Genomic DNA, 24,066 nt, shown 5'->3' on the forward strand with positions numbered 1-24,066 from the left:
TCCGGTGTGACTCGCCGCCGTGCCGGGCAACACGTCCCCCCTCCCCGGGTGGGGTGTGTGGGGAGGCTGCCCGCGGCCGCCGCCACCCCCCTGAGTCGCCTCACACACCCAGCCGGGCTGCCTCCCGCCATGTGCCACGTTAGCTGCCGCCTGCCTGCAGGGAGAGCTCCCGCCGCATCTCCGGAGTTGTCATAACGGTGGGAGGAAGGCGAGAAGAGCGCACACCGGCCCCTGATGGGAGGCGGCTGCTCCGCCAGCCGCTGCCGAGACGGTGAACGGGCTGAAAGGTGCCTGGAGACAAAAGCCGGGCTGGAGGAAGGGCCTGGAGGTGCCTTCTTCCTACCGGGGGGGGGAAAAAAACCAACCAAACCCAAACCAACAATTAGGCAAAGATACCAAAGGATCGAAAGCTGTTATCCCCTTATGTAATCGTAGGTATTCTTGAAAACTAATCGAGGGTGCTGAGCCTAAAGTAGAACATAAGAGTGTTAGGAGAGCTGTTAGTTTAAAACTCAACCAAAAGATTAAACAATCCCGACAGATGCTGGGAAGAAAATCGGGGTGACTGGTGTAGAGTGTTGGATGCTTAGGACATCAGTCTGCCTTGTATGAAGGAAGCCATGATTAGTCTTCGTATGTGGACTATGAAAAGGGTTTTAGAATTGTTTTAGAAAGCAATTTTTATACTTGTCTGCTGTTTAAAGATTATTTTTTTCCAAGAGGAGTAAGTGCACACAAACATCACTCTAAAATACATTCTCAATTGCAAAGGGTAGGCAACCTTCATTATGCACTGCCTTTCATTGGGTGAAAGGTGAAATTCTATAAAGGATTGCCGATGCACCCTTCTGAACAGGGTGCTTAAAGGCTTATTTGTAAGGGTAATCAGGAATGCATAGTTCTACAATCATTGTGAGATAAAATAAGTACCTAATGCTAGTGCTAAAGAAAGGCGTGTCTCTTTCAGAGAGCCTAAAATAATGGATTGAACACTCATTTAATTGAGAGCATGCCAATTTTAATTTTTTTAATAAAACTTTGCAGTTGCTGTGCGTTCCAGCATATAATATTTGACCTATGTGGCTGTTCAGTGCCTTTCTAATATAGATTATTCATCACAAGTTTCAAGCTCATTAAAAAAAATGAAACTCGTATGAACTGTGCAAAATGGTGGATTATTTTGTACATGTTTATTCTGATTTGCAAATGGCTGCTGGCACTCACAGACAGGACGATTGTGAAAATTTCCCCAAGGGCCTCGATTGCTGCATCTGCTGAGATGACGCAACTCAAGAGTGAGCCTGCAGGGTGAAGGATGGTGCAGAGGGAGGGGCCAGTCAGCACAGCGTTTGCTCTTAGTACAGTAGAAGGCTTATTTGGTTAAGCAGGCTTACATGGATGCGGTGAAACTTAGCATGCATACAAGAAATATGTTTCATATCTTAAGAGGATAACATTCTCAACATTAAGAACTGAACTTAGCTGAGCAGTGTAAAATTGCTCTGAAGAATTCAGTAGAAAGCCTTGTAGGTTTTTAAATATTCAGGTGTGGTCTCAGAGTTAAAACTGGCGAATTTGCTTCTGAGCATGGTGAAAGCATTTGAGGTAGTGACATCTGTGAGACTATTTCATGTAATTTTCTGACCTTGAGCCAAGAGCGGTGATGCAAAGGTCTAAGGTAATTAGGGCCGTATATCACAAGGAAAATGATCCCTCGCATGCTGGGCTCTTGCTAACTTATGAGAACAAGGTGGGGGAGAAAATGGGATTTTGAATATGTGATAGCAGAATCGTTCTTCTCTTGAGATCAGGTCAAGCATAACTGCTGCCTTGATACAGAAATACACCTTGCTCACTTCAGCTGAGAGTATTTTCATTTCCAAGTTAGTCTTCCTCAAAATACTGCAGTAGTAGCTTTCTGACCCTTAGGGATCTGGGTGCGAGGCAGTGTTCCCTTCCCTGGTCTGGAGGTTCCTTTGTCTTGCCACTTCCTTAGGCTGCAGTGGGAGGAGTTCCTTTGGTCTAGGTTTTGGGATTTTGTTTAAATCTTGCCATCTGGTTGCTGTTTAAAACCTAGAGTTCACAGGGTCTTGTCTAACACTGCCTGTTTGCCTCTCTAACTATGATCCCTTTCTAGTTCCAGGGTTCCCTTCAATTGCTGTAGTAACCTGGGTCCGGGGCCTCGGTGGTGCTCCTGATGTCCCTCACCCACCCCTGAAGATCCCAGGTGGGCGAGGGAATAGTCAGAGGGATCACAATCTTTCAGCTAATTTATTTTATTCGGTGAGTATGAATAATAATAAATAGCTTGCGATGGTGAGCTTGAATGCATTTCTTGCCTCAAGCCTATTAATGGGAGTTATCCCTTCCCCAGAATGAATTGGAAATAACTTTGCATGTATTACTACTACAGGATAATCGGCTGAATGTAACAGAAGAACTAACATCTAATAACAGGACAAGAATTCTGAATGTCCAGTCAAGGCTTACAGATGCCAAACACATTAGTTGGAGAGCAGTGCTGAACAACAACAACCTCTATATAGAAATTCCCAGTGGTGCTCTGCCTGAAGGGAGCAAAGACAGGTGGGTAGAATAAAATGCAGCTGCAGTTCAACTTGCCTCTGTCTTGAAGGCCTGTCGGTAGGGTGGAATAACACTTTACTGTTGTTGATGTTTGCTTTCATTGTTCTGAAAGCTGAAGTCTAATTTTGGTGCTCAATGCTGTCTTGTAAGAGGCTGCAAGTAAGTGATCCTGGTTTGAGGGATGCTTCTACCTGTTTTGTGATTTCAGGCTGTGTTCTCAGGTACTGGGTGGCTACTTTTATCCACTGAAAACACCAGCCTGGTTCTGAGTCTGTCACTGCAGTTCTCCCTTCAGCTGCAACAGAAAAAGCATGTTTTCTGTGTTAACTGAAGATTTCTGCCCTCAAGTTAAACCTAGGGCTCAGGGATCTCCTGTTGGTGTGACTCTCCAACCACTAGCCTCTTGTGCCTACGAGTTCACATGCAGATTGGCTCACAGGGCCTTGCTAACTATCTCTGAAGGCAGTGCTTGCTCATGTGCGTTGAATGCCTTGTATTTGTCTTGCAGTTTTGCAGTTCTTCTCGAGTTTGCTGAAGAACAGCTTCGAGTTGATCATGTGTTCATTTGTTTCCACAAGAACAGAGATGATAGAGGTAGGTGTTAACTCATAGCACTGTCTCTAGAGATGTGAATGCAGTATTTGAAGTTGGTTTTGGTGGATGCTTTAACTGGTGGATGTACAGTATCAAATGGATGAAACTTGTTTTCTGCTTTCTTTTTTCTAGCTGCATTGCTCCGTACTTTCAGCTTTTTGGGCTTTGAGATTGTGAGACCAGGGCATCCCCTTGTCCCCAAGAGACCAGATGCTTGCTTCATGGCCTACACGTTTGAGAGAGACTCATCAGAAGAAGAATAGATTGCAATGTTTGCCTCTTAGAGCTTTCTTGTTGTCTATAAAGATGATTCTGTAGAAATTTTGTCAACATCTATTACAGTATATATAACTCTGTATGAAACGTTGTGACCAACTGCTCTGGTGGTGAGATGTTGAAAATTTCAGACTCCACATCTTTTTCTGGATTTGTGCGCATGTTGTGGTTGTGCAAATAAATGCTCCCTCCAAATTAGCAGTATATTTCTTGAAGTTTAATATTGTGTTTGTGATACTGAAGTATTTGCTTTAATTCTAAATAAAAATTTATATTTTACTTTTTATTGCTGGTTTTAAGCTGTTTAAGACTTGCACTCTGAAAGAGATGGCTCTGGAACTGCCCCAACCATTAAAGTTGCAGGTACGGAAAGGTGTTGGTCATTCTTTGCTTGGCTGGAACTCATGGTTATGATCTACCAGGACTTGAAATAATCTAGCAATCCTGTAAAAGCCTGCTTTTAGTGAAAGAATGAGCAAGTTGTCCATTTCCATTGGTAATTAGGATCACTGCATCCCTGCTCGATTAATGTTTCATAAGACAGTTCAGGGCATGTGTTAGTTGGGAAGTCACAAGTGAAATGCTGAGAAGCACAGCTCATGGCTGGCTTGAGCTTCAAGTGTCTTGAGTATCAAATATGCAACTTTGATACTTGAAGTCTCAATGTTACCAGTAACAGTGGAGTCTTAATGCTAGTGTGTGTTAAGCACATGGGATGGCTTGATGAATACCTTGGCTGTGATCTAGGAAGGCTTGCGGTGCGTCTATAGCTAAATACTGTCATTGAGGCTGGGGAGACAAATTGTGGTTGAAGTGTAAGGAGAAGGGGCAGTTGTGAAGCAGTGCCTGTTGTTGGGGTCCACAGACATCTGCTAGTCTTTAGGATACTGAACAAAAGGCAAAATGGCTGCTTGTGTAGCGCTAGAATTAACAAAACTTGATCTGAACTTACCAGAGATAAGTCTCTGAAGGGCTGTACTTTACAGCATTGTATTTCTTTTTTCTTTCAGTACTTAACACTTGCAGCTTTGGAGGCTTGTTTGGCCCTGTGTGAGCTGGTTATCTTTTCCTCTATAAAACCTTGTAGCAGTAAATCCCTGGGATGGTCTATTTTACCAGGTTGTTATGGTGTGAGTTGGTGTAAATAGAACCACGTGATCTTCATGAGTGTGTGCCCTGCCAGGGCCTGACATCCCCACCGAGCTTGGCTTTAGGAACTCTACATTGTGAAATGTGTAAGTGAGGGGGCCTAAGGCTTGCCCCACAGGTCAACCCTAGGCTGGTGTTCTGGGCTAAGCAGTACTGGAATCGCATGGAATACACCAAAATGTAACCCCTGAAACTCCCTTTTTGGAGATGCAGCAGGGAGCAGATCCCGTAGTGCGATCTGCAGGAGAAAGTAACCCATGGGGCTGTAGCACAGCCATCACCTCTGCTTCTGGCTACGCTGCAGTCCAGTGAATGCAAGAGGTCTCCTTCCCGCAGGTCTCTTGCCAATTTTTTTGTGGCCGTACAATTGTGCTCTTCCTGTGGGTTTTTTTGGAAAGCTGTGAACTTGCTGTTCTTGGTGGGTCAAAGGCCAGCAAAGAGGAGGTATGACCGGGGAGAGGGTGTTCCTCCTTTACTCAACAGGCTGGCAGAGGTCTGATGTTCATAAGCTGGTTCTCTAGAGAAATTCTTGTTTTTCTCCGTGATGCTGTGCCTGTGCTGCAGCCTGCTTTCCGCAGGGACATGCGAGAGTGGAAAGGTACGTGGTCCTGCCTCGAAGGCTGCGGTCCCCGGTAGATGTCTTGCTGACCTTGGGTGCTCCAAGCTGCTCCTGGCAGAAGGAGAGGGGGCCACCCAAGGTGGAAACCAGAAACAGGGATGCAGGGGATGCTCGGAGGTGCTGGCCTGGGGTGGGCCTGTAAGTGCCGGCAGAAGCAGGTTTTGTCTTTGTTTTTCCAGGATCAGATGCCCAAGGTGGTTTTGGGCGAGCTGCTGCCGAGGCACGGGCTTTACTGCCATCTTGTAGTCACACAAGATACTACAGGAGAGGTGGTGGGGACAGCATGGCTGGGGCTCACCCAGGACAACCCCTCCTGCATGTCGAGCTGGGAGCATGCTGCCCTGTGGTTTCATCTTGGGTGGGGGGGGTATGTGTGTGTCACAGCTCCGATTTACTAGGGTTTTGGGGGTTTTTTTTGAGCTCAGGGGCTCCTAGGAGGAATCCTCCCTGATCCAGCCATGCCATGGACTCTGGTGACTGCCTGGTGTGCCGCTGCACACATCCATGGGCATGCCAGGGCTGCCCCAGCCGTAGCTGCGGGGAAGGTCGGGACGGTCCATCCTGCTGTGTGCACAGTGCACGGAGGCTGCTCTTCCTGCTGTTGGGTGATAGCTGTGAGCGGATTAATAATTACTTAATTAATAATAATTTAAATGACCCGAGCAGGGCCTTGCATGGTGCTTCGCTGTGATGGTCTCTTGGCACCCGCATGGGTTTGGGGACCAGGGCGCAGATCCCGTGTGGTGCTGCGTGTTTCATACCAAGCAGCAGATGCAACGGCCCTGCCTTGGTGCAGCCAGAGACCGACCCTGCAGCCTTGTCCCTGGGTGCAGCAGCCGTAAACTGACCCGAGCTATTTACTAGACGCCATCGAGGCTGTTCTGGCTAATCACCACTGGGCAGTGAAGTTTGGCTTTGTGTTTCTCTCTGGATACATCACTGGGGTGTGTAATGCTGTCAAAGAAGCAAATAAAGGACCAGTATTTAAGAGGCTCAGCTCTGGATTTTATTGAAGCTGTGTGGCTGCTGTATTTCCCCCTTTAAAATGTCATTTATATTTGTGACTATGCCACAAATTGTTTCTAAAAAGAGCAGGCTGTATGAGGTATTGTATTTCTCCTTTGCTAACGGTGCATTAAGGTGAACTGTAATGTGTGGCTTTGCATTGTTACTTAAAACAGTGAAAGCCTCATGGCCGCAGGAGGGGTCTGAGGGGGTTTTGTGCGAAGTCTAAGCCCCATAAACGTTACTCAGGATAATCAGCCACTAAATTGGCGCTTGATCCTGTGGCTTCCATCCAGCCGTCTTTCCTGAGATGCTCCAATAAACTAGATTCACAGTATCAAACAAAAATTGGTTGAGGGTGTAAAAACACATCCTGCATTGTGGGAGCCACGGGTGGGAGTTTGGTCCCAGCTTCATCATTCATGTGCTGTAGGGGAAGCGGGTTTGGGTTCACAAACAGTGTTTTCCCAGCCAGGACCCTTGGGTTCCTTGTGAGCTGGTGGGTTTGCCCAGGTCCTCGTGGGCTCTTGGCTTCGAGGAGACCTTTCGGGTGGGCTGAACTTCAGCTTGCCTTTAGGGAGTGTAGAGAGCCTGGGTGACTTGGTAGAGCGTGTGTTCGGTGACCTCCTTGAAGTACTGGCAGCACAGCCACTCCTCGAGGCTGGGGCTCCCCACCACCCCAGCCGAATTCTCCGCAAACTTCAGGAGCAGCAGAGCCCTCTTCACCTCCACCCAGCTCCGGAGCAGGGTGAGGGTTTTCTTGCTCCTGGCAAAGAGCTCCTGGCGAGGCCCCCAGAGCAGGACCTGCAGGATGCTCCTTGCCTGCTCGATGGAGACCCTCTTGCAGGGATCTCTGTGGAGAAGCAGCATGGCCAGATGCTTGAGTCCAGTGGAATAGATGGACCGGGAAGGGATTTCAGGAAGTCTATTGCTTCTGAACCCCAAGGCGTTCTCCAGAGAGATGTCCACATGCAAGATTTGATAGATCAGCATGCCTACATTCAGCTCATCTGCCACTGGGGAAGGTGGTACAGCAAGCCCCTTGGTCCAGTCCTGCTCTTGGCTGGTAGAAGAAGTTCTTCGCTTGTCTTTAAGCTTGAAGAAGCTGCTGATGAGCAGCCTTGGAAGGGACAGCCCCAGGGATGCCTCCTTGCCTTGCTGGCTCCGGGGAGGACACGGGCACTGCACCAGCAGCAGATTCTCGGGGCAGAGGTCCCCCTGCCCCACATTCTGCACCCGGAGATGCTCCAGCCCCATGCATACCTGCAAGAGGAGGAGGCAAGCCAGGCGTTCGTAGTGCCCAGGGCTGGTCCTGTGCAAACCGTGGGATCCCTTCACAAAGCCTGCCAGGGTCTGGTAGGGAACCTCAGGAGAAATGAGGACCTGCAGGACAGGGCGGGTGGCAAGACGGGCTGGGTCCTCTCTGGAAGGTGATTGTTCCCCAGGGCTTCCCGGGAGCACCAGCTCCTGAGGGAGGCGGTCAGTGAAGCGGCCGACCAGGTGCTGGATGCTGCAGTGTGCCCCAAGGGAGCTCTGCACTCCCAGGCTGGTGCAGCACGGCTTGGGGACCTGCAAGGAGAGACAGGGCATGGCCAGCTGCGCCAGGACGGAGCCACGGGGTGCCTCGTCCTGGGCCGGGCCACCAGCCCTGGTCTGACCCACGCACGATGCTGGGCTCCCACCCTGCACGCTCCGAACCTGCCAGAATGGCTTTGAGCGAGACATGGGAAAGGAGACGGGGGGGTGTAACCTCCAGGTGAGCTGCAAAGCTGCTTTGATGGGTCTCATCCTGCACTGCCTGAGGAGCCAGCTCTGCTCCAGGCTCTACTTTGCGTCTGCTGGCCCCTCAAGACCACTTGCCAGGGCAACTCTCCCCGTGGTGCCATTCGCCTTGACGTGTCCTTTGGACCCGTGGGAGCTGTTGCCAGCAGCGCTGTCTCATTTAGCAAATGCAGAAGTAGGTGCAAAAAGGGGAAGTGCCTGCGTGACGGGCGGTTCAGTGGAAAAGTCAGCGCTCCCAGTTCATGCTTGCCTGTAGCACCACAGCCCCCCGTGCTGCAGGAGGCCAGCTCCCTCTGCACCACCCTGGGTATTTTCCCCAATTCCCTTCTTACCTTGGCCGCAACCACCAGCTGGGTTTGCTCAAAAGCAAAGCCCACTCGGAAATACCAGGCATCCCTGCTTTCGCAGCATGGCTCCCGGTCCAGGATGCTGAATGCTGCCCAGCTCTTCCCTGCCAGCTCTGCCTCCAGCAGCTGCTGCTGCTCCTCCGGTCCTATGAGCTCCTCCTGGATTCGAGCCGAAAGCCGGGCCAGGGCAGCCGCCTGGCACCCCAACACCACCCCGCACACCCCGGCAGGGCTCTCCAGGAGCTGCAGGAGCTGCCCCAGCTCTCTGTCTGCCATCCCGAACGTCAGCTCCGCCAGGCTGGGCAATGGGTTTTTTTGCAGGCTGCTCCAGGCCACCGATTCCCCCAGGCTTTGGGACTTGGTCAGGGGCTTCTTAGGGCCCCAGGAGGGTCTGTCCCATGGTGGGATGGAGCTGGGAGCCCCCTCCCCGTTTGGTGGGATGCTGTAGAGGATGCTGCTGGCCCATGACGTGGGATTGTTGCCCCGATGGTGCTGGGATGGCCCCTGCTCCGGGAGGGACTCCGCTCGCTGGAGCTGTTTTTTTGGCAAGGGGGGAGGCAGGGGGTCTCGGTTGGGCTGAGAGAGGGGTCTCCCGGCTCCTTCCCCTCGGCTAGCCTTGCAGGGGACGAGGTGGGCTCGCAGCTCTCCTGGGGAGGGAGGAAGAGACACAGCAGGGCTGAGACTTCCCTGGGAGGGGGGGTGTGGGGGAAGAAAGTGGGAGATGGACTGGGACGGGAGTACAAGCACGTCGTTATTTGCCCCGCTGCATATTTCCAGCCCCAAAGAGATGCCCAACACCAGAGGGGTGATGGACGGGTATCGCGGGAGGAGGACGGGGACGGCGGCGAGGTTCGTCCCCACCGACTGAGCCGACACCTCGGCGGGCAGGAGGACAGCGGGGTCGGGGCTTCACTCACCCACGTTGCTGTAGATGAGGGCTGAGTCGGGGCGCCGAGGCGGGCAGCCCCCCGGGGTGTTCGGCATGGGGCCAGGCAGTCCAGGGGCACCCAGGTCCAGGCTGCAGCTGCGGGTGCGCAGGCTGCCCCGTGCCTGCATGACAGCCCTGCACGGAGCCAGGAGTCAGTGCTTGCCCCCCCCCCGGGGGGGGGGGGGGTGGTGTCTGGCTCCTTTCGGGGCCGGCTCAGGGGAAGAATAAGGAGAAAGGGGAAGCGGTGGCTTGGGGAGCCCTGGCTGCATGGTTTTGGAGCAAAAGAGAGGGAGTTTGGTGGCTTAGTTCCTCCAGCTCCTGCATTGGGGGGGTCCTGGGGGTGCTCCTGCTCCCGAGGGGTGGGGGGGGTGCCTCAGGGGGCTTCACGCGCGCTGGTTCACACCCGCATGGGTGCAGAGGTGGGGATGTATGCAGGGGTTCACGTCTGCCCCGCGGTCCCTGTTGGGTGGCCGCGAGGAGGACACGATGGTGGGAGAGGTGTGGGATAAGAGCAGGAGAAGCCTTTGACACCCCCAACCCAGGTCTGGGGGGGGGGACAGGACAGGGTGGTCTGTGCGCGGGGAGGGAAAAGCAAAGAGCCCGTAAGGAGGAGCGCAGTGGGAAGAAGCCGTCCGCAGCCCCGGCTGGGGTTTCGCTTCCCCATCCTGGCCAGGCTCAGCGCAAACCTGCAACTCTGACCCTGCTGCTGCAAGCGGTACCGAAACCACAGCGGCTTTCTTTAAAACCTCTGGTTTCTGCTGGGGACATCACTCGCTGTGCAGCTTCAGTCTTTGCCCCAGCTTGGCCCCCATTACCACCCCGGGAACCGGGGATTATTGCCCTGCCTCTTGCCAAAGCAAGCACGGGGCTGAAGCAGCCTCGCCGAGGTGCTACTGGGAAGCTCCTTTTTGGCCCCCATTTGCAGAGCAGTTTGTTACCTCTGAGTTTTCCCTGGCAGCGGTGGGGGCCTGAGGGGCTCCAACTCCATCTCCCGGCTCGGCAGCGGCTCCCGCTCCCCGTCCCAGGCTCCCCCGGCGCTGGCCATGGCACCGCCGGGAATCGGCCTTGCACAACTCACTGCAACCCCGCTTGCAGGAGGATGTTCTTTCAAAACCGAACTTCTCGCAAGTCTAAAGGAAGCCGGAGGCTTGGCTTCGCTCCCTGGCAGCCCCCGGTGCTGCTCCGGGTCCATAGGCTGCCCACAGAGGCTCTCGTTGCAGCTGCAGTAATTGCATCGCTTTTGGTGCAACCTGTTGCAATGGGTTTGCTTCCCCTGAGCTGCTCGTGGAGGTCTTTGCACTCCTCCTCCCGAGCTGCTTTCTGGATGGCAGCTGCATTGAAAGGGGGGATTTCCACGGTAAACCCCGCTGCAAATTAGGTAATTAATTCCCTGCTCTCCAGGTTACTCTAGATGGATTGGCAAGGTGGAATTTTTTCTGTTTTCTTCAATGTTTTCTGCTGGGATTTCCTGCAGCCATTGCACAAGAGGAGCCCAGTGATTAGGAAACACTTTTTTTTTCCTCCCAGAGCTTTACAGGCACTGATGGAGCATGAAGCAACACAACTCAGCTGCTGGAAAAAAAAAAAAAAAAAAAAAAAAAATCCCCCCATCGGTGTCTGTTCCCTCTAGGATAAAGTTGCTTTTTAACACTCTAACCCCCCAAATATTTTAATATCTCCTCCCTTCTATTCAGTCTTTGAACTAATTAGTAAATAACTCACAGCACTCATTAGCAATTGGTCTGGGTGGGTGAGCACCTCTGCCGAGAGCTGTGGGAAGCCACCTTCAGGGATTTCTCCTGGGAGCACTGAGGCTGGGGCTGAGCAGGCTTTGGGGTACATGGATTTGCATGAAGCAAGTGGAAACATCCACTGTATTTTCACCATTTGCGCTGGACTGTGCAACCCCGGAGGTGGCACGGGCACCCGTGGGACCGGACACCTCTCCAGGGCTTTGGGCGGATGGTTTGGGGCTCGGTGGGTGCTCATGAGCCACCCGCTGCGAGGAGCCCGCCCTCCTCGGCGGTTTCCTCGCTGTGTATTTTGCAATCCGTATTTCCTAGCCAACACCAAGCAAGCCAGTAGGTTTGTGTCTGTTGGCCCGCAGCGCTTGCCGAGGGCTGTTTCTGCGGTGCCGAGGCCATATGCTAGAGCTGATAAAAATACGTGTTGGGTTTGAGTCATGTTTGAATCCGGCACTAGCTCGGGGAGGATGTGCAAGACTTTGGGAGATGATAACCTGCATCGGTACCCACACGCTCCTTCCCACGCTGCTGCCTGCTTTGCCGCTGGAGCTGCTCATCCCTGCGCCCCAGCCGGCCTGCAGCCCATCTCTGCCCAGCAGTGAGCTTTGGCTTTGTGGTGCTCCCTCAACACGTCATCTAGGGCTATAATGCTGTAAAAATAAAGAATATAAATGGAGCATTTAAGATTCAGCAGGATCCTGGGCTTATTGATGGTGTTCCGCGACGGGGTCAGTGTATGTATATGTCCCTCACCCCAGTAAGTCATTTATGTTAATGACTGTACTACAAACTGCTTTAAGCAACAGTAAATCTATTATTAGAAGCATCAATATTTTTCCCTAATGAGTAATGTTAACTTCAAGCTACACCAGAGACCATCAGGAATAAAAGTACAGAATTAATGCAATGAATGTGGCCCTACCAAGCTAGAGAGAGGTGGCATGAGCCCGGAGGAGCCCCACAGCGGGGTAGGCAGGAATTGCCTTTTGCAGAAATATTAGCTGCAAAATTCCTGATGCCTCCTATTATAATAAAGGAGACAATGCCACATTTAAAAGCAACTCAAGCCCTTAAAAAGGACTGTGATTTCATATTGCTAAGCCCTGCAGGACTAGTAAGCAAATGCTAATTTGCTTCTTCGAGCCACAAGTCACCCCTGAATCCATCGGTGGGTTCCTCTGCGTCTGCCAGGCTGATAAAGTGGCTGCAGGACACTGATGGCAATTGCAGTCTCTGGTCCAGGGGGTGCCAAGCCCTTTGCCCCCCTCCCCGAGCTACACAGGGGTGGGATTTGGGGAACTGATGCAGGGAAGTTTTACTTAGCCGAAATCTTTTTAATTTGTAAGGAAATTGGTTTCTCTTCCCAGCGGGAGATACGATCTTTAAAGGCACCCGCTGGAAAATTGCATTTTTCTAATTGGCTTTATTTTTTGGTGTTTTTTTTTTTTTTTTTTTCCCCAATTTATTCTCAATACATCACTGCTGTGGGGATGCACTGTGCCCAGCTCAGGGCAGGTCAGAGCAATACCTGTGGCACTGTCTGTGTGGGCACATGGACTGGGCACAGCGGGCACCAAAACCACCTGAGCCAGTTTCTTGGCAGCTTCGGTCCTGGCAACTCTCATCCCCCCAAAAGCTGCCGAAGGAGCGGGTGGGCTCAGCCCTGGCTCCCGCGGGTGTCCCCGAGGCCGTGATGGACCCAGTCCCTTCGGCACAGGCACGAGCTGTAACCCCGACCCTTAACCTCCTGGCTGCTCTTGTGCCATGCAATAATTTTTTTCATGCAGGAAACGAGAGAAAAACCTCGATTTCCTCTTTTACTCTCCTGACAGCTCTTGCCCCCGCTATGGGGGCTGCAGGAGGCCCAGGGTGCTGGGAGCACCCTGCTTATTTTGCAACCAGGGCTACCCTCCTTCGTGCCAGTGAGGCGGGTGCTGGGAGCCCCCCTGGGTTCCCCGGGGAATTTTGGGGTGCAGAGGCTGGGAAGCAGCCCAGGGCCCTTTTCTCCAGCAGATGGAGGCATTGCTTTGCTTCTACCACCCCACAGGCTCCCAGTCCCCATCCCAGTCCCATGCTGGGATAGCTGGGACTGGGGGTTGGCACGGGGGCAGGCCAGCCACTGAACCTGGAAGTAGGGAAATGGGGGGGGGGTTCAGGGAGGTGTAGCAGCCCCTTTGCTGGGGACACAAGGACAGATGGTGCCCAGCCAGCTGGGGAGACTGGGGACACCGGGCTGGCCGAGCACCTCATGGGGATGGCGATGGCAGCTCCGCCAAGGGCAGGGATGGCCTCGCATGGGGCAAGGGTGTCCCCTGGGGCTGGCGGGATGGGAAAGGGGACCGAGAGGGTCACTTCAGTCTTCCTTGGAAGACGGACAACCTCCCCCACCCCGTGCCACTGGCTCCTGCCCCTTGACCCTACTACAGTTCCCCTCTGTGCCTCAGTTTCCCCAACCACAGAGCTGCGGCACAGTGCCCAGTTTTCCAGTCTCATCAGAGGGGTTTGGCTGTGCGTGTGTATGTGCCCGTGTGTGCACACTCTTGTGTCTATGTGAATCCTTTCCACACTCCCCCAACCCTGATTTCCCTGCAAGCAGGAGGTGAGGTGCTGGCTTTGCACCCTTCAGCTTAATTGCATCCTTATAAACACTCTATTAATAATTAATAATAGATTAATAGCAGTGGCAGTTTGTTAACACGTGCGCATTAATCATTTATTAGTTATTAATATGGACTTCAGTACCCTCTGAAAGTTGGTTTAGCATTGTTTATTAAGGGTTTTGTGGGGCTGATGGTGGTGATGACCAGCTGACGGGCTGCAAATCCCAGCAGAACTTGGGGGGGTTAATGGGCATTAATGTCTGCCTGAACCCCGGGACTCCCTTGGGCTTGCACCAGGCTGGAGCAGGTCTGGAGAGCACAAAGGCACGAATCCTGCACATGGTGCAAGCAGCTCTGACTGCCCTTTCTGGGTCCTATCCAGCTCCATGCTTGCACTCAGCCCTGCTCAGGCTTTGTCCACTGATTTTGGCTTTTCTTATCTGAGGCACATGGAGAAGAAAAGGGGGAAAAAAAACCAAACAAGCCACAAAAGTCCCCCTTTTTTTTTTCTTCCCCCCCCCGCCCCGCAAATACATTTCACATGCTTGTTACATATAAAACTGTGCCGGGTCTCCACTGCCCAAACTTGCCTTTGCTCCCGGCTGCAAGGGTCCGTGCCCGACCCCCTCCCCACCCCTCCCACCCTCCCCCAGGCAAAAAACAAAACAAACCCAGACACCGAAGAAGGGCGTGCGGGTGAGGCCAGTGGGACCCCTGGTACGACACAGCATGCACGGCTCGGGGAGCGAGGGGGCATGCGAAGGGGCTGTGGGCAACGGCCAGACCCCCGGCAGGGGATGGATGGGGAGAGATGGACAGCATCCCACCCCAGGTTGGGGGCCAGATCCTGGCAGTGACCGGCTGCAGCCCAGGCAGGGGGGAGCAGCCCAGGGAGCACCTTGGAGAGGAGGGCTGGGTGCTGAGCACCCCCCCGGGCTCCTTCCCTCCTCTTCTCCCTTGGGGCTCAGCGGGCGGCTGGGAGGCACCCAACACCCATGGGTGCGAGAGCAGGATGGTGATGGCAGGACGGGGTGCAGGGGACGACCCGAGCAGCCGCTCTCACTTGTGCTCTGATGCAGAAAAGCTCACAGGGGGGCGCGGGGGCACAGCCCCGACCCCTCGGGAGCTCCTGCCGCCCGTGCAGCCCCGAAGACCCGTGGATGCCTGGCAGGAGATGGGCAGCTGCCTTCTCCAGCTCCGTGCCCAGCCTGACCGCCGCCAGCTGGAGAAGGGACATCCAGGTCGGGGGGATTTGCCCACAGGAATGGGGACAGAGGTGGGACCTGTGGCAACCCCTGAGGGTGCACATGGGAGGAGAAGAAAGAGGAGGAGGAAGTGATGGGCTCCCTGGCCCATCGTGGTCTCATCCAGGCTCTTCCCTTCCAGCTGAGCCAGCTCTGCTCCTTCTCCCACCCAAAAACCTACGTCCCCTGAGCCGAAGCCAGCGCTGCCCCAGGCAGGGGTAGGAGGTGAAGCCGGGAACCGTCCCCGCAGCAGCAGGGAGCGGAGCCCGGGGACACCGACCCACGGTCCTCAGCGCTGGAGGGTGCAGGATCCCGGTGATGCGATGGAGGTGCCAGCTGGAACCTTCTGCCGGTGTTTGCTTTTGCCATCAGTTCCCAAGCTGCTTGTTCCAAGCCTTTCTCTCCTCTTCTTTCCTGGGTTGTATGGCCTCCCTGCACAGGACGAGCCAGCTCCTGCTCTCCTGCAGACTTCAACTTTGCAAGCCAAAGAAAATAGACCCAAAAGTGCCTTTTGCACCTGTATGAATCCCGACCCCACACCCCTTCATTCCTGCCACTTGCCGGTGGCTTGGGCAGATGCAAAGATGGGGCCTTGCATCGCCCTGGCACTGCTCCTCCTGATGTTAATGACCTTGGCCTTATTTTGCCTTTTTTTCCCTTTTTTTTTCTTGCTGACATCTCCTCAGAGCCCGGCCTTGGGTGGGTTATTATTGCTTGTGCAGGAGCGTCCCCGGGCTCCTGCGTTTGCAGATGCCACGTCTTAAATCCGCCAATAGGAAGCTCTCAAGGCACGGCTGTGCCCAGGGAGGGTCTGGCTTTGCCAAGGGGCTGGGGGACACTCCCAGCTTGGCACAACCTGCCCCGATGCCCCAGTCCTGCATCGCCCCGGAAGACTTTTCTCTTGGAAATTCATTTAAAAAAAAAATTTGTTGGACCAAAAAAAACCCCAACAACCAGAAAAGAGAAGAACGATAAACAACCACCAGGAAAGTTTTCCAGAGAGTCTCTTAAAAAACAAAAGGGAAAGGGGGAAAAAAAAGAAAGCAGTTTTTTTTCCCAGGCCCAAACGCTGCTGACCTCTTGGCTAGAGAAATGCATAGTTGGTAGCAAATATGTCGGCTACATTGGGAGCCCCTGGAGCCGGGATGGCCCCTGAGCCATTGCACCCCGAGGGCTCACTGCGGGGCCGGGACAGCCGGGGTCATCGCGCCCCGACCCTGAGGTCCATGCGGTTCCAACTCTGCTGGTCCGCGGTGCCTCCGGCACGTCTCCGGCCGCATCCCAGCACAGCGAAGTCCTGCTGCCAGCCAGCCCCAGAATGTCGCTGGTGCTCCCACACCCCCCTCCCTCAGCCCCATCCCACCGCGGCCGTGCCCGGGGCCAGGCAGCAGACAACAGTTCTTCTCTGGGAGAGGCTCAGATCATCTTCATGTTGAACTTCCTGGCTCCTCCTTGGCCGGTGGTGGTGGTAGGACCGTCCACCTTGCGGAAGGAGTACTCCACCGAGAAGTTGTTCTTGTGCTGTCCCCGGCCCCGGCTCCAGACGAAGAGGAGGAGGAAGCAGAAGAGCACCACACCCAGGAAAGTGATGCAGCCCATGGCCGTGGAGACCAGGATGGTCTTGAGGTCCAACGTAAACTTCAAGAAGACTTGCGTGTCGTTGTGGGAGGTGTCGTTGAACTCGCTGAGGTACAAAGTTCGGTTCGCGTAGTGGGAGCCGTCGGCTGGCCGCCCCTTGACCGTCAGGGTGGCAAAGTAGGTGTCGTTGCCTCCCGCGTTGCTGGCGATGCAGATGTAGGTGCCACTGTCCTGCACCTGGGCGAAGCGGATCTCCAGGGTGCCCCCGGGCAGCACGGTCGCCCGCCCCGTGCTGCGGGTGGTGATCATGCGGTGCTGGGGGGACACCCAGGCGATGGAGGGGTCCGGCTCCCCATCCGCCCGGCAAAGGAAGGACACAGACTGCCCTTCCCGGGCCGTCACGTGCTGCAGCTTCCGATCCCTTATCTTGGGCTTCTGGCAGGTGAAGTACTCGAAGAGCACGGAGTCTGGGAAGTCGCGCAGGGCATTGCCCTGGATTTCGGGCGGCGAGGAGCACATGGGCTGCTGCCCGTCAAAGTTGAGCGTTTTCCGTCGCTGGAGGATCCAGAGGAGGCGGCAGTCGCAGGCCAGGGGGTTCCTGTCCACCCGCAGCGTCTCCAGCGTGTTGACGGAGTGGAAGGTGCTCTCCTCCAGTGTGGAGAGAAAGTTGCTGGAGAGGTTGAGCAGCCGGATTTGTCTCAGGCCGGAGAAAGCCTGCGGCTCCACGGACACCAAGAGAGCGCCCACGATGTGGAGCTCCTGGAGCCGGATGAGGTCTTTAAAGGAGCCCTTCAGCACAGTGCTAATGGGGTTGTAGGACAGGTTCAGGTAGCGGAGGTACACCAGGTTCCTCAAGGCAGCGGCGGGAACGGCTGTGATGTTGGTGTAGGTGATGGAGAGCGAGGTGAGGTTCAGGCCCTGGAAGCTGGTGGGGGAGACGTCTTCCAGCAGCGGCCAGTTGTCGATCTCCAGCTGCAGGAGGTTGTAGAGCTTCCTGAAGTTTTGGTCCTCCAGCGCAGAGATGCTGAGGTGCCGGAGCCGCAGCACCTCCAGGTTCTGGAGGTAGGAGAGCGACTCGGCCGAGATGGAGGTCAGGTTGCACTTCTCAATGGTCAGCTGCTCCAGGCCGAGCAGCCCCGAGAAGGCCCGTTGGGAGATGTACACCAAGTCGTTATCGCCCACCTCCAGGCTCTTCAGGTTTCGCAAATCCTGGAACATGTAGTCCAGCAGGATGACGAGTTTGTTCTCGCTGATGTCCAGGAGGGTGAGGTTGGTTAGCTTGGTGAAGACCCCCGGGGGGATGAGCTTAAGCTGGTTCCCCCGCAGCCGCAAAGTCTGCAGGTTGAACAGGTTGCTGAAGGCGCCCGGCTCCACATTGGAGATGATGTTCTCGCTGAAATCCAGCTCCTCCAGCAGTGGGTATGGGGAGAGGTCCCCCGGGTTCAGGCAGCGGATACGGTTCTTGTTGAGCTCCAGAATCTTGGTTTCGGTGGGGATGCCCTCGGGGATGGTGGTGAGCCGCTTGCGGTGACACACCACCGACTTGATCTGCGGGGCACACTCGCAGCGGGCAGGGCAGGCTGCCACCCGCGGGGGGCTCAGGAGGACCAGGTGGAGGACCAGGACCGGGAGCCAACATGTCATTGTGTAGAGCATGGTCTTATGGACTCACTACCATTCTCCCGTATGCCTGGAAGGGAGAGAGAGATGCGGAGTCAGCGGCGAGCCAGCGGGGAGGCTAACAAAGTCCTCCTCAGCCCCAGATCACCCGTCTGTGGGCTGAGGCTGGAAAACGCTCCCCAAACCATGGCTCATGGTGCTGACAAGGTCCCAGCCCTGCCAGGAAACCCTCCGAATCCCCTTCTCAGCCCCTAACGTGTGACCCGGTGACTGTGCCCTATGCAAACCTGGGCTAAACAAGCCTCACTGCCTGCATGCACCATTAGGAGAGCAGGGAAACTGAGGCAGGGGGAGATATTTGCCAAAGGAGACACAGCTGCAGACCCACATCTCAGCCTCTGCCTTCCTGCTGGCTCACACCCACTCCACACTGCTGACAGTGCACACACCGTAGGGGACAGTGAATGCAAGCATCCCAGGGTCATGGGGGACACAGACCCCCCCCAGAGCAGTGTAGGAGCAAAGAGATGCAGCCAGAGGCCTTGCAGACTCATGACACAGGTGGGACACCACATCCCCTCTGCTCCCTGTGCAGCTGCTGTGAGGTTTCATCCAGCAGCACAAATCCTTCCCAGGCCCTGGGCTCGGTGAGGTCCCGCAGGACAGGGAACACTCGGTGCTGCACGTAGGGACCGGTCCTCCCTTCCCCATCCCCAGCGTCACCCTCTCGGAGTGGAGATTAAGGCAGCTGCGGGAACAATCTTCGCAGATGAGGGATTAACGCCGACCTTGCGTGGCGCGGTGCCCCGGCTGCCCTCCTTTCCAGGGATTAGCACTTTGCCGCCGCTTTCCCTTTTCTCTGGTTCCCCTTCCCTGCTCCCTGTCCCTTTCTGTGCCCCAAATCTGCCAGGGTGCCACCATGCCTGGAAACGCACCTCCCAGCGCTGGTGCAAACTCCTCAGCCACCTTTCCCTAACGAAGCACTGTCATTAACCTAATTAAGTGGCAGAGCTGCTCAGTCGGAATGCTGCAGGGTGTTTCTGGGCCCAGCGAAGGAACGCAGGCAATTTGGGGGGTACCGAGAGCAGACCCAGCTCCTCCAGCCACCCCTGCGGAGGTGCAGCGAGCGGGGCAGGTCTCAGCCCTGTGCTGGGGGCAAAAGGCCCAAAGAGAAAATATCCCAAATGAGCTGACTGATGTGACCTGAAGTGGTTCAACATCTCTTGGGGTTCTGTCCTCACCTCGGGTCCCCAAAGCAGTGTGGGGGCGAGAGCCTGGGCAGAGCATCACCACCAGTGCCACAGCAGGGTGCCCACCAAAGCAATGCGGGAGCACCAGCCTGGCATGCCTACCTCCACGGGAAGATGCCCACCACATCCCGGCAGCCCCCTCTTCCTTTTCATCCTCCTCCTCTTCCACCTCCAACTCTTCCACCTCCTTGCTGCCAGGATTTATTTGCTTTGTGCCTTCCCAGGTGTCTCCTGGCCACTGCACCTCATGGGCAGGAGGCAGGAGCATCCCTCTCCCCATCTGCTCTCTATCAACAGCATTTATCTGCGCTCCGGCTGCCCTCGCCGTGCCAGCCTTGCTTCTCATGCGAAACCTGCCTGTCCATGGGACATCTCCATTTGCACAGACTCAGTCCCCTGCCTTTGCCGTTTTCCAAATTTTCAGCAGCCCAGCATGCCCATACTGATGGTTTGAAGGGGCAGAGGGGCACCGACCCCTCCAGCACAGGGGGCCATGATCCATCACCCTCATAGCACTGCGACAAACCGGTGAGAGCACTGGGACAAACTGGTGTGCGGTACCTGAGGAGCAGCCAGGCTGGCTCCAGCCCTTCTGCCCTTGGGGAAGCCCAAACCGTGGCTCTGGGAGCGCTGGACCTTGCTTCGGGGTTTTTTTGCCCAAGCCCCGCAGGCACACTCCCTTCTGTCCCTCTGGGTGCGTTGGGGACCCCAGATGCGGCCACCAGAGCCCAGCAGGACATGGGGAGAGGGGATGGGAGGATGCGACGTTTGTGGCTGCTCAAGCCTATTGCGGTGTTGCTGCACATTCAAGCCCATCTCGGTGCCACCTCGTTGCCCAAAAGCTTCTGGAAAGGCCAAACTTCAGGTGGCTGGTGCTTGGTTTAGGGGGTGATGGAGGGAGAAAGGAGGAGCTTCTGCTCGTCACCAGGAGAGATGGTGGGAGCTGTCGGGGCAGGCTCGCAGCAGGGAGAGAACGAGCCATGGGGACCCCAGACCCCCCGGAGAGGTGACACTGATGGAGCAGGGATAGCAGGAGCTGGCCCATCCCAGCTCTTCTGCCCAGCATCTCCTGTACCGCACGGCCACCGTGCTGACAAAGGACACCAAAGGCCCGCGTCACCCTCCCTCCTGTCCCCCAGGGGCTGGCGGCATGTGGGAATGGCCTCGGGGGGCCCGGGGGGGCTCCTGACCCTCTCTATGCCCACGCTGCAGGGAAGGATGCAATCTCCACGGATAACTTCCCGCCCTGATCCTATTACCCAAGCTGAGCAATTCTCTGGCAATAAACCCATTGCTCGGTGCAATTTAAGAGCCGCAGGAGATTATCTTTCACAGACCCTTTTTTTTTTTTTTTTGGTGCGTGTCTTAATTTTGCCACATTTCCTTTTTTCTCCCAACGAATCAAACAGGGAGGGAAGCATTATCATCTTTCACACAGCCGCAGGGAGGGGATTAACAGCTGGCCGGGATGTAGCATTGGCTTTTTTTTTGGCCGAGGACAGCGGGGTGAGACCAGAGACCCCACTGCTGCCCCCACCAAGCATCCCAGCCCCTTCCTCCCCCCTTGCCACCCACGCAGCCCCTCTCTCCAACATTGCTCAGGCATCACCCATTGCACCGAAACCCCTGTGTCCAGCGGCTGGGGGTCCCCAAATGCCACCTGGGCACCGGAGCGGGGATACAGCTGGAGCTGCTTGGCAGCCTCTGCTTTCAAGGAGGCTGCTCCCAGCCGTGTCCAGAGCCATTTTGCGATCGGCTCTGCCTGGCTGGTGGCCTCAGGAACCCGAGCTGGCTCTGGGGTGAGGCGGGGACAGCTTTGCTTGGTCCCCCCCCCCGGTTCAGAACGCTCCACTCCTGCTCTGCCACGGAGCTGGATGGGAAGGATGCACCCAGGCACGACCTGCAATCCCACAAGAAAAAAAAAAAAAACCCTCCCAATTAATTGTGACACTTATTTTATTTAGCGTCTCTATGCTAAATAAATATGCCCAGGCACCGCTGCCAGGCTAATGGTCTCCCACCCTTGGCTGTAACCTGTGCCCACCATTACCTCCCTGCCAGGGGCTGGGGGGATCTGGCCCCTTCCCCTCCCCTGCCCACGGCCGCTGCGCCGAGGCAGCCCGCGAGCATGCCAGCTCTCTGCCGTGTTCATTATGAATGAGCCCGGGGTAACCGTACTCCACTTTTGGTTACTACTTCAGCCACCTGATCCTCTAAGCAAAGGTACGATCCCACTGGCGTTGTTTTACCCGGCAGCCGGGGAGCGGGAGCTGCAGCCCCCGGCTCTCCTTCCCCCTCCGCAGCCAGCGCTGAGCATCGGCTGCCCCACAGCCCCCACCCATGGGTGCCCCAGTGGAACTGGGCACGGCCCCGACACCCTCAGCAAACCCCATGGCGGGGAATTAATGGGTGCCGGCCGAGCCCCCTCCCAGCAAACCCAGGCAGATACGAGCTCCGGAGCAAGGAGCTGAGGTGGGCTCTGCCCCCGCGGGTCTCTGCCGGCTCCAGGACATCCCACAGAAGCCACCCCAGCTGCAGAGATCCTGGGTCCCCTGCTGTGACAACCGGGGCCCCACGGTCCCCATCCAGCCCGGGCAGAGCCGAGCACGGAGCCGAGCAGCGGCGTTTATTAATAGCTCATTACTCTGATAGCGCAGCGTTCTCTGGGGCTCGCCTGGCCCCTGGGGAGCGCGGCCAATTAAGACTCTACTTGAAGGCCTAGATAGAGGCTCTTCTTCGTGTTTAATTTATTTTTAAAAATAACACGCCTCCTGCATGCAGCGTGGGGGAACGGAGCCAGGAAAGCCCGAGGCTGAGGGGCTGCAGCACGGCCGGGGGAAGCAGAGCAGAGCAGAGCAGACCACCTTTGGCCACCTCTGAGCCCCCAGGAGCAGCCCCTTCCTTCCCTCCCTCCCCACCAGGACGTGTGGCCACCGAGCCCATTTTGTCCCAGCCGCTGGCAGCGGTCAGAGCGCGGAGGAACCGGTGCTCTCCAACCACCCGGCTCTCAGATGCTCAGCCACTGACCGACCCGACTTGCAGGTGGGTTTTCGCTGCCTCGCATCACCACTTCTTGGAGAACAGGAGGTGGCAAGGTCTCTTCCACCCCTTTTGAATGGCTCCTGCTTTGGTGCCACACTCTTGGCACAGTCAGCTGCTCTGAGAGCAATTGCTCCTCTGCTGCCATTTCTCCCCTTTTCTGAATAAAGACCAGAAAATAAGCCAAGGTTGTTATTTCTAGGTTCCCCTGGTTTGACATCGTGCAAGTTCAAATACTTCGGCCAAAGCAATGGCTTCTTTTATTCATCCACTGACTTGCAGGATGCAAAATGGTCCTGCTGAGAGCTTCTCCTTCAAGAACTCCACTGCTGCTGCTCGAGTCCAAGCCCGTGTTATCCCTCCTTCATGGGTTCTGCCCGGGGAGGCCAGGAGCACCCAGGGGAGGTTACGTGCTTGGGATACGGGATGCTGCTCCACTTTTCCAGGGGATGCAGGGGACCCCAGGGGAGGGTGGAGACCCCCAGGTAGCGGGGGAGCAAACGGGACAGAAAGTGATGCTGGGACCCCCATGCATTTTGGAAAGGCTCATCCTTAAAAAACTGACAATATAATATAAGGGTAATATCAGCGCCCCGACGCACAGGTGACAGGGAGGTGCCGGTGCCAGCGCGTCCCAAACTTGGCACGAGACAGGAGAGGGCTCCGACAAACACCAACGGCAGCCAAACGCTGCTGGAAACACCCTGAGCGATGCCGGTTCGCTGCTGCCCGCCCGAAAACCGGCAGCCAGCCCTGCTCTGGCAGCGAAGCGTCCCAGCTGCCTGCCCACGGCCGCCCTCGCTCCCTGGCTGCTCTCCCCAGCCTGCACCAGGCTCCGTGCCAGCGGCTCTGCGGAGAAGGCAGCGCCAACCACGGCTCCGCCGCGCAGACGGCGGCACCGCCGCGGCTCGCCGGGGGCCATGCCAGCGTCTTCGTCGACATCGTTGCCCCGCTCAGCCCCGCGCGCTGGGGCTTGGGCTGGATTTGGGAGGCAGATGGAGTGGCCAAGCATCCCCTGACGAAGCAGAGCGGTATTTCTCCCGGCTCATTTACAGCTTGCCAGGATTGCTCAGGGGAGAGCGCTGGACTGTCCGTCAGCACGAGCTCCGTGTGCTCCCTGGTCCTGGGGTATCAACTAGACGAGATCTCGATAACCAGGAATGGGAATATGGCTGCATCAAGCAGGCTCCATGGCTCGGCTGGGACTCGAACCATCCAGAGCTGCTGGCACGGGCTTGGAGCGGAGGACGGGTGCCCTGAACACAGATGCCAACAACTTCCACAGGCGGGTGCCAGGCTGAACCCTGGCCCCAAGCTCTACCCCCAGGCTGGGAGCCTTGGCCCAGGTCTCAGGGGAAGCCCGGAGCCAGAGCCGCTGCGGGACAGAGCTCTTCAAGGCCAGAAAATGAGCCCGGCTCCCCAGTCCTGTGCCAAAGCCCATCCAGACGTCTGCTCCTTCCTCCCCGATGGAAAACCCCGAGCCCTCAATTATGCCGTGCAACAGCTAGCAAAACTAAAGCTCCCCCCACACGGTTTTTGGGCTGCCAAGGGAGAAAACCAAGGTCCCCGGGAAGTCTGCTTCATGCTCAGCTCTCACTGGTGACGCCGCCGACATTGACCTGTGGCACCCACGGGCTGAGGCTGGCTCCTGGGGGGACTTTTAGGCGTTTTTCAGAGCTGACAGAGCAAACTTCCACACCCGAA

The 24,066-nt window shown here is 55.8% G+C and overlaps 3 protein-coding genes across 4 annotated transcripts in view; 1 reads left to right on the plus strand and 2 right to left on the minus strand.

Annotated features, from left to right (window-relative positions):
• Positions 1-3,821, plus strand: part of OAZ1 (ornithine decarboxylase antizyme 1) — a 4,394-nt gene extending 573 nt beyond the window's left edge. Inside the window, 5 exon segments of the mRNA XM_010566620.1 lie at positions 2,144-2,195; positions 2,197-2,283; positions 2,414-2,586; positions 3,095-3,180; positions 3,313-3,821. Of these exon segments, the coding sequence (XP_010564922.1) occupies positions 2,144-2,195; positions 2,197-2,283; positions 2,414-2,586; positions 3,095-3,180; positions 3,313-3,443 (529 nt within the window). The 3' untranslated portion in view covers positions 3,444-3,821.
• A 2,437-nt stretch (positions 3,822-6,258) lies between these two features.
• Positions 6,259-10,373, minus strand: LOC104831205 (chromosome unknown open reading frame, human C19orf35). Of its 2 annotated transcripts, XM_010566622.1 has the most exons (5): positions 10,225-10,373; positions 9,276-9,421; positions 8,344-9,005; positions 7,493-7,798; positions 6,259-7,324 (listed from the first exon to the last, which is right to left on the minus strand). In XM_010566622.1, exons 1-5 carry the CDS (start codon positions 10,329-10,331, stop codon positions 6,803-6,805), a joined length of 1,743 nt encoding a protein of 580 aa, XP_010564924.1. In that variant the 5' UTR covers positions 10,332-10,373; the 3' UTR covers positions 6,259-6,802. The 2 variants fall into 2 exon arrangements, with proteins under 2 accessions (XP_010564924.1, XP_010564923.1); XM_010566621.1 differs by having other exon boundaries at positions 6,259-7,798.
• A 5,918-nt stretch (positions 10,374-16,291) lies between these two features.
• LINGO3 (leucine rich repeat and Ig domain containing 3) lies at positions 16,292-18,109 on the minus strand. The gene has a single exon (XM_010566623.1). The coding sequence runs from the start codon at positions 18,107-18,109 to the stop codon at positions 16,292-16,294; it is 1,818 nt and encodes a 605-aa protein (XP_010564925.1).
• Positions 18,110-24,066: the final 5,957 nt, after the last annotated feature.

Source organism: Haliaeetus leucocephalus, unplaced genomic scaffold (assembly GCF_000737465.1).
Source record: "Haliaeetus leucocephalus isolate CR32 unplaced genomic scaffold, Haliaeetus_leucocephalus-4.0 Scaffold215, whole genome shotgun sequence".
Classification (NCBI taxonomy): Eukaryota; Metazoa; Chordata; class Aves; order Accipitriformes; family Accipitridae; genus Haliaeetus; species Haliaeetus leucocephalus.

Coding starts and splice junctions, on each gene's coding strand:
- LOC104831205 (XM_010566621.1), bottom strand. CDS start 10,331: ATGGCCAGCGCCGGGGGAGCCTGGGACGGGGAGCGGGAGCCGCTGCCG. Junction 9,422..10,224: donor CTGCCAGGGAAAACTCAGAG/GTAACAAACTGC, acceptor GGCTCCGTGCAG/GGCTGTCATGCAGGCACGGG. Junction 9,006..9,275: donor CCTCATCTACAGCAACGTGG/GTGAGTGAAGCC, acceptor CTCCCTCCCCAG/GAGAGCTGCGAGCCCACCTC.
- LINGO3 (XM_010566623.1), bottom strand. CDS start 18,109: ATGCTCTACACAATGACATGTTGGCTCCCGGTCCTGGTCCTCCACCTG.